This window comes from Aquarana catesbeiana, linkage group LG10, assembly GCF_042186555.1.
Source record: "Aquarana catesbeiana isolate 2022-GZ linkage group LG10, ASM4218655v1, whole genome shotgun sequence".
Lineage (NCBI taxonomy): Eukaryota > Metazoa > Chordata > Amphibia > Anura > Ranidae > Aquarana > Aquarana catesbeiana.
The window spans coordinates 241,550,671-241,559,359 of record NC_133333.1 but is presented as its reverse complement, the minus strand read 5'-3'; the positions used below and the strand labels follow the sequence as shown (position 1 = coordinate 241,559,359).

The following is an 8,689-nucleotide window of genomic DNA, read 5'->3' as shown; positions in this document are numbered from 1 at the left end:
GATTAGAAGCAGATTGGCTACCATTGACAGCTGCACCCAATTCTGGAGTAAATCACTTTTAGTAAATCTCCAAAGTGTTTCAGACTGGCACTGTCAAGCCAAATTTTGAAATGTTTAGGTCTTGTGTAGAATCTGACCCATCTATATTTACAACCCTGAGTATGTAACCATCACCTCCCCCACAAATAAGTGAAAATTAGAGACTGAGAGCCAATTAAATAAGTTTATTTTCTTGGACCAACATTTGTTACAGTACAGGTAAAGTGCAATGGTGTTCCTTTATTTCAGGCAGATGGAGTGGATTCAAGTATTAATGCCCCCATAATAAAACTTTACAGCAGCTTGCTTGGGAAATTTAAACTTGGAACAGCCATACAAATTTGTGTCCTAGGAGTTTAACAAGATGGAATACAGTTCCAGTTGAGATTTTAATCAACCTCTTCAATGGTAGGTCCAGATGAGCCGCCACCACCACTTGGAGCTCCGCCTGCACCTGGGAAGCCTCCGGGCATTCCTCCTGGCATGCCACCTGCACTCTGGTACAGCTTGGTAATGATAGGGTTGCATACTTTCTCCAGCTCCTTCTGTTGGTGTTCAAACTCATCTTTCTCAGCAGTCTGAAAGGGAAATGGGTCAGATTTAGCAAAATATAGTGTATCAATGAGGATATCTATCAGATACTGTACTCAACCCCACGCTTTTTTGGAAGGGTTGTAAACCCAGCTGATTTTTACCTGCAAGTCTATAAGGCCAACTTTTAAGTAAAATTATATCCTAAACATACTGTTTTAGGCGTCACCCTGCTTGCAGCCACTGATATTAGCACTGCATGTGCCCTTAAGGGCCGGCATACCTTGCTGGAACAGAGGGCCCACGTGCACATGCCCAGGAGTGACATCACTCAGAGCACCAGAGATCCCAGAGATAAGGATGGGGAGAAGATGGCAGTGGGAGTCACTGCTAGAGCTTAGTTTTGAGGCAGGCATTTAGAATATATATTATCTTGTGGTTTAAGAATTGATTTTGTAAATTTTACTGTCACTAACCTATACAACTTCTACCCTAATCAAGTTCTGAAACATTTTAGCTGTCTCCCTTGAAACTGGCGTGAAGTGGAAACAAACGGAAAACTATAGAAAAGCTAGTCAGTTCCAACTTCTGTACCCTGGTTAAAAAAAAAAAAACAACAAAAACACAAACAAACACCCCAAAGTTCACTGTTACACCTGTTTAGGGTGTAACATTGTTGCCAATGCTGCAGCCACTGGTCGATTCTCTCACCCCAGCTCTGTGCCAGCTACAAGCCCCAACATCCTTTGTGGCTGTCAGCTTGTAGTTCTCAATGAACTACCACAGTGTTGTGGGAGTGCCATAGTAGTTCATGGATTTGTTTGTCAGGGTATCTGCCTGCCCATTATGGGATGTACAGGCACATACACTGACAGATCTGCATGGCACAAATATTCTGCCAATAACTGGTGCTTTTACAGGCTAAAAATTTCTCAGTTAAATGCATTTATTGGTTTTAAAAGAGAACCTTTAACAAATGAAGGCAGCCCCCCCCCCCCCCCCCCCCCCACTAGAGATAACACTCCCCCCTCCCAATAACTGACAGTTGCACTTAGCCAGATTTTCCCCCTCAATCCCCAGGTATGGGCAAGGTTTGAAACCAGCATCAATGCAAAAGTTGGAAGAAGCAAGTCTAGTTATTTGTAGCCCCAGAGCAACACAAAAACTATCATAACTGCTCCTGACAAGTCAGTGAATTTTCCCTTGAACCCATTGGGTTACAATGACTATGATGATTTGTCGCTCAGACATCCAAGGAAGGTATTTAGCCATCATGAGCCTTTCGACTCAGGTCTGGAGGAAACTACGAATGGCTTTGGAAACATTCATCATCGCGACAATATGAACCAATCCCATCTCCAACCATACCTGGTTTTTGTCCAGCCAAGCGATGACCTCGTTGCACTTGTCCAGTATCTTCTGTTTGTCTTCATCACTGATCTTGCCCTGGAGCTTCTCATCCTCAACAGTTGCCTTCATGTTGAAAGCATAGGACTCCAATGAGTTTTTGGAAGAGACCTTGTCCCTCTGCTTCTCATCTTCAGCCTTGTACTTTTCAGCTTCCTGCACCATGCGCTCGATGTCCTCTTTGCTTAGACGACCTACAAAAGCACACAAAATTTAAAATAGTGTCAGAAACTTAAAGCACAATTCCACAGGACAAAGTAAATGACACTGGAAACCTAATAAAAAGGTTTAAATAGCCGCTCAGACATCCAAGGAAGGTATTGAGCCATCATGAGCCTTTCAGCTCAGGTCTGGAGGAAACTACGAATGGCTTTGGAAACATTCATCATAGCGGGAGAACTTTCCACTGCAGCACTGGCATGCCTTACCTTTGTCGTTGGTAATTGTGATCTTGTTTTCCTTGCCGGTGCTCTTGTCCACTGCAGACACATTCAAGATACCGTTGGCATCAATGTCAAATGTCACCTCAATTTGAGGAACACCACGTGGGGCTGGTGGGATACCAGTCAATTCGAACTTGCCCAGCAAGTTGTTGTCCTTGGTCATGGCTCTCTCACCTTCATATACCTGAAGAGAATAAAAGCTTTTGAGTAAAGCAAATAAAAAAAGGCAATAAAAGGAACAAAAAGCAAAAACTTGATCTCAACTTGATGCATACCTGAATCAAGACACCAGGCTGGTTGTCTGAGTAGGTTGTGAAGGTCTGTGTCTGCTTTGTGGGAATGGTTGTGTTACGCTTGATCAGGGTTGTCATGACTCCACCAGCGGTCTCAATACCCAGAGACAGAGGGGTGACATCAAGCAGCAGGAGGTCCTGAACATTTTCAGATTTGTCTCCGGACAGGATAGCAGCCTGAACAGCTGGAAGAAAAAAAACACGCATGTTAGACCAGCAAAACCCCATTTCAGGGAAGGGGGAGCAGTACGCATTTGGTCGCTCAGACATCCAAGGAAGGTATTTAGCCATCATGAGCCTTTCGACTCAGGTCTGGAGGAAACTACGAATGGCTTTGGAAAAAACATTCATCATTGCGAAATGCACCCCAGATAAACGAGTACAAGTCTCTAAATCAAACATTAAGAATTCTATACCTGCACCATAGGCCACAGCCTCATCTGGATTGATGCTCTTGTTCAGTTCCTTGCCATTGAAAAAGTCCTGAAGCAGTTTCTGGATTTTGGGAATACGTGTGGACCCGCCAACCAAAACGATATCGTGGATTTGGGATTTGTCAAGCTTGGCATCACGAAGGGACTTCTCCACTGGATCCAGGGTGCCTCTGAAGAGATCGGCATTGAGTTCTTCAAATCGGGCTCTTGTGATTGAGGTGTAGAAGTCAATTCCTTCATACAGAGAGTCAATCTCAATGCTAGCCTGGGTGCTGGAGGACAGGGTACGCTTTGCACGCTCGCAGGCGGTGCGGAGACGGCGAACAGCTCTCTTGTTGTCAACAATGTCTTTCTTGTGCTTCCTCTTGAATTCTGCTACAAAGTGATTCACCATTCTGTTGTCAAAGTCTTCCCCACCCAAATGAGTGTCACCAGCTGTTGATTTGACCTCAAAGATACCGTCCTCAATGGTCAGGATGGAGACATCAAAGGTTCCACCACCAAGGTCAAAGATCAGCACGTTCCTCTCTGCTCCAACCTAGAGGAGCAAACAAGACTTTATATAAGAAAAACAGTCTAAAGTGAGAGTCTAATCAGCTGGTCAAGACCCCAGGTGCTAGCAATGCCAATAAAAAAGCTACTCAAACCTTTCCCTAATCATTTAACAATTTAAGGGTTTGCTATAAGTACTACTTTGATACAAAAGTTTTTGCAGTGACCAGGGATCTCCAAATTATGGCCCTCCAAGTGTTGCAGAACTACACATCCCATGAGGCATTGTAAAACTGACACGATGGGAATTGTAGTTGCTTAACTGGAGAGCCATAGTTTAGAGACCCCCTGCAAGTAGACCCTCAATCTAGCCAACATCTTGTTAGGAAAACCTAGCTGTATTGGATCGCTCAGACATCCAAGGAAGGTATTTAGCCATCATGAGCCTTTCGACTCAGGTCTGGAGGAAACTACGAATGGCTTTGGAAACATTCATCATTGCGATCTGACTCAACAGTAAAGCAGAAGACATACCTTTTTGTCCAAACCATATGCAATGGCTGCAGCAGTTGGCTCATTGATGATACGTAGTACATTGAGCCCAGAGATGGTGCCGGCATCCTTTGTGGCCTGACGCTGGGAGTCGTTAAAATAGGCTGGTACAGTGATTACTGCATTTGTTACAGTCTAGATGGGGGAAAGAAAAAAAAAAAAGTTTGGTTACTCACTTCTCAACTCTATACCAATGCACTTCCTCAATAATCACAACAAACAGCAGAAGTTAAACTGCATTCACTGTTTGCAGAAGAATATTTAGTTAAAAATAAGTGTGTGTGTAATATAATTTTATATAAGCGCAATAAAACCCCAGCACAATCTCAGGATACCTGAAGACTGCATAGTACCCAATACTACATACAGCTGCCAATAAATGCCTTCAGTTTCCCCAACAATTACCTTTCCAAGATAAGCTTCTGCAATTTCCTTCATCTTAGTTAAAACCATGGAAGAGACTTCTTCTGGGTAGAAAGACTTGACCTCTCCTTTATACTCTACTTGGAGTTTGGGTCTTCCTCCATCACTAATGACTTCAAAGGGCCAGTGCTTCATGTCAGACTGTACAACTGTGTCTTCAAACCTGCGGCCAATTAGACGCTTGGCATCTAGAAAGAAAAAAGTAAACATTTTTTTTTAAAAAAAAAGTCAGTCGAGCAAATAAAGTTCCTTGCCATACTTAAAATTCAGGTACATTCAGACTACTTAAACTGGCAATGTTATGAAACTTGTTAACCACTGTGGCACCTTCACCCCCTTCCTGCTCAGGCCATTTCAGCACTGTCACACTTTGTTGCATGAGCGCAAAATGGTCACTGTACCTGAAATTTTTATCACACATCCTTCTTGGTGGCATTTAATCACCATTTTGCCAAATAGACAGCAACATTTAACAAATGATTTTTTTTTTCCTGAACAGGTAGTTCACTGATGTGCCCCGATAAGGCTGCATGAACTCTGCAGAAGCCAATTGCCCTTTTCTCTTCCCCATGCTGAAACTTTACCTCTGAACACAGCTTATCATAGTAAAGAGCTGCTGATTGGCTCTTTACCACAATCTGTGTTTGGTGGTGTCTGGAAGACAGAGTGAGTCGCATCATTGGGCAATAGCACAATTGGCGTGTTTAAATTATTATACTATGTTGCATGAATATTGTCAGTTTCTGGCTCTTCAGTGTATACAATGCAAGTTCAGCTTCAGAGGCTTTTCTGCATTCCCGTTAGGCTATTAGAGCCACCTTGCTACAATGAATGACATAATCTAGCAATGTCAGCGCACCCCCCACAATTAGCCTTCTACATTTAGCTCAATTGCTATAATAAACTTACCAAAAACGGTGTTTGTTGGGTTCATAGCAACCTGGTTCTTGGCAGCATCCCCAATCAACCTTTCGGTATCTGTGAAAGCCACATAACTGGGCGTGGTTCGGTTGCCCTGATCGTTGGCAATGATTTCCACCTTCCCATGTTGAAAGACACCTACACAGGAGTAGGTTGTGCCAAGGTCAATGCCGACTGCTGGTCCCTTAGACATGATTGCTGCAAGGACAAAAAAAAAAAAAAAAAAAAAAATTTAATAAATAGCATTCACAGGAACAGTACAGAGAACAAAGCAAAACTAGCTCAGCGCAAAGACATCAGATGTAAAAAAAAAAAAAAACACACACATTCTTAATTTAATGGTCAGACTAGTCCCATCATCCACAGTTGCAAAAACTGAAACATTCAATGTCTTAAGAAAGCATCTTTTGGAGCTATATAAAGCCTGAATAATAGTAATTTAAACCTGGCAGGGATAGAGAGAAAATTTGTGCCATGCAATTCTAAAAATGCAACAGAAGCACTACAGGCAATGACAGGGCACATCAGAATATAAACTACTCTAATGCAGTCCAGGGCTATGTAAAACTATACTTTGGCAAAAATTGCTATAGTAAAGGTGGGAACCTGTGTTTAATATCCAAACCAAAGGGATTTAATAAAGGAATCCATTATCCAAGTAGAGATGACAGGGGCCATTTTATACTGTACGGCCATCTTGCTGTAGCACACCACCATGTGACTACACAAAGGGCAGGACGCTGCAATCCCATTACCTAAGCTTTCCAAAGGAGGAAGTCACCAGGAAAATAACTCAGCACAGAGCACCGACGACCCAATCCCCACATATATAAACTCTTAACACAATCTATAAGCCAGCTTTCCTAATATAAGCAACCTGTGCAGGCTGGGGAAATCTGCAGTATGCTGGGCCTTGCAGTTCCAATCACCAAGCCACCTCCTTCACAATGACACCTTACTAGACATTTATGTCAGTGATGACAGTTTGTGCCACAATGGTGGTAGTTACTGCAGAGCTTGTACAAAGCCTGAAAACTCCAGATGAGCAAAGTCTGGCATCTACTTTGTATTGTGCTGGGAATTACATTCCAACAACCAACCTGCGCTTTTAGGGCCAGTTCACACCAGATGCAGCTCCGTGCGTCTCTTTCCTACACTAAAAATGCATGCAGTGTTTCCCAATGGCTCTAGTTCACACCATGCAGTTTCTGGTGCAGAAACTGACTGCATGGTGTGAACTAGAGCCATTGGAATACACTGCATGCATTTAGTGCAGAGAGAGGGGAAGAAAAAAAAAAAAAAAAAAACCACACACACACACACACACACACACACGGAACTGCATCTGGTGTGAACTAGCACTTGAACCGCTTGGAACACCCAGCTGGCAGAAAGAGCAGCCAACATGTTCCCACCATCTGATCACGTGATCGTAAGCCAGTCCCACGGAGTGTGTGGCCTTGTCTTTGTGCTAGAACACTCTGGATGTAAGCACTGACCCCCCCAGCAACACATGTGGGCATTAAAGCCCACCCTTACACATGTGCTGGTTGTAAAGAGGGTTAAACCACCCTTACACTATAAAAAGTTGCATCTTTAGATGCACACAAAAGTAATAAAAGGAAATATATCATCTCATTTGGATCAGACAAACCCTTCCATTAAATGGTTGTACAACCACAACTCTTGATCTACAATCAGATTGTATAGACAAGGAGTGTGAAGGAAGGATGTGGAATTCCCTTCCACAGGCAGTGGTCTCAGCGGGGAGCAGCGATAGTTTCAAGAAATTAAATGAACGATCACAACATACAATCACACACACAGGTTGGACTTGTCTTTTTTTCGACCTCACCTACTATGTAACACTTGCCAACAGGCCAATGAAGTCCCCCCCCTCCCCATAGAACTACACATCTCAGCAAAGCCTAATGGATTAGTCACTATGTGGCCAGTCATTTAAAGCAGAGGTCTTGCTACGCAAAGGGACTGTTTATAGTCCTTCAGGACTTGGGGGAGCCAGATTGTAGAAAAGGAGCCCAACACCCCCATCATTGGTGTTATTGGGAGGAATAGTGACCCCCCCCCCCCCCCCCCCCCGGTGTCAATAGTGTGTCCCCCTATCATTGGTGTAAATAAAGCCAGGTAAAGGCAAGCAAAGGGCCAGTTTGGAGACCCTGAATTAAAACAATGACCCCAATCACCAACATAGCATGCTAATAAGGGCACAGCAGCAGCCATTGAACTGCCATGCTTGGCCTTACCTCCCCCACTACACAAAAGCTTCATTTAGAAAGCTGAACACATCAGGATATACATACGAGTGCAATTTTAACGCAGCAGCCAATTATATTTGAAGGAAACAGTCACATGACCAAAACTTAGGAGGCCGTGTGTGTTTATGGTCATTTAGGCCATTAGCCAATCAGATCCGAATGTTAAGATCACATGACTAAAAATAAAGATCAATTCTTCAGTTATGAAGAGGATATAAAGCGGGCAGGGTCACTATGGCAACATATGGAAGGCCAATGACACGTCCCCCCCCCCCCCAAAGCTACAGCTCCGGTCACACAACGTATGAGTCATAGATATACATTTTATGTTCCAGTTACCCCTCCCCCACTAGAAACCAAGCGCACCAATGGCGCTCAATGAACGTCAATCTCACCTGCGCTGCAGTGTGTTGTGTTGCCCGAGTGTAAAAGCTGCTCGCCGTCTCCGAGCCGCTGGTCCTTAGGAAATGAGGAGGAGTGAATGGACCGGCGTCTTCTTATACCGCCCCAGAAGCTTCCAGAAGAACGTGACGTCAGTCCCCGCCCCACCGGGCGAAGTGGCCAATGGCGGAGCCGGCCGGCGTACACATGACCGAGAACGTCACCCGCTTCTGGAAGCTTCCAGAGTCCGCATAGAAGCGCCCCGCCTTCCCCCTTTGAGGAGCCGCGGCCGCCATCTTGTAATGGCCATTCATTCCCGCGTGGTGTCCTTGTACTCAGAGACTGTGTGCACCGGCGGGCCGGCATTACCCACACGGTGAGCGGGTGGTGTCATGCGGGTTAATGGTATGCCCGGCGGCCTGACAGTGCGGTGACACATTGTTTATTATAACGTGTTATAGACGGCACTGGGGGTGGTGGGAGCGAAGCGGGCACTG

At 44.5% G+C, this 8,689-nt stretch overlaps 1 protein-coding gene and 4 non-coding genes across 5 annotated transcripts; all 5 read right to left on the bottom strand.

The window, feature by feature from the left end:
- Positions 1-209: 209 nt before the first annotated feature.
- HSPA8 (heat shock protein family A (Hsp70) member 8) lies at positions 210-8,364 on the bottom strand. The gene is made up of 9 exons (XM_073603519.1): positions 8,207-8,364; positions 5,524-5,733; positions 4,597-4,802; positions 4,174-4,326; positions 3,130-3,685; positions 2,696-2,898; positions 2,406-2,604; positions 1,939-2,171; positions 210-617 (listed from the first exon to the last, which is right to left on the bottom strand). The coding sequence occupies exons 2-9, from the start codon at positions 5,726-5,728 to the stop codon at positions 429-431; spliced, it is 1,944 nt and encodes a 647-aa protein (XP_073459620.1). The 5' UTR covers positions 5,729-5,733; positions 8,207-8,364; the 3' UTR covers positions 210-428.
- LOC141111550 (small nucleolar RNA SNORD14) lies at positions 1,810-1,907 on the bottom strand. Its single transcript, XR_012236440.1, has one exon. It is a non-coding gene; the product is annotated as a small nucleolar RNA SNORD14 (small nucleolar RNA).
- LOC141111548 (small nucleolar RNA SNORD14) lies at positions 2,274-2,371 on the bottom strand. Its single transcript, XR_012236438.1, has one exon. It is a non-coding gene; the product is annotated as a small nucleolar RNA SNORD14 (small nucleolar RNA).
- LOC141111546 (small nucleolar RNA SNORD14) lies at positions 2,972-3,072 on the bottom strand. The gene has a single exon (XR_012236437.1). It is a non-coding gene; the product is annotated as a small nucleolar RNA SNORD14 (small nucleolar RNA).
- Positions 4,046-4,143, bottom strand: LOC141111549 (small nucleolar RNA SNORD14). The gene has a single exon (XR_012236439.1). It is a non-coding gene; the product is annotated as a small nucleolar RNA SNORD14 (small nucleolar RNA).
- Positions 8,365-8,689: the final 325 nt, after the last annotated feature.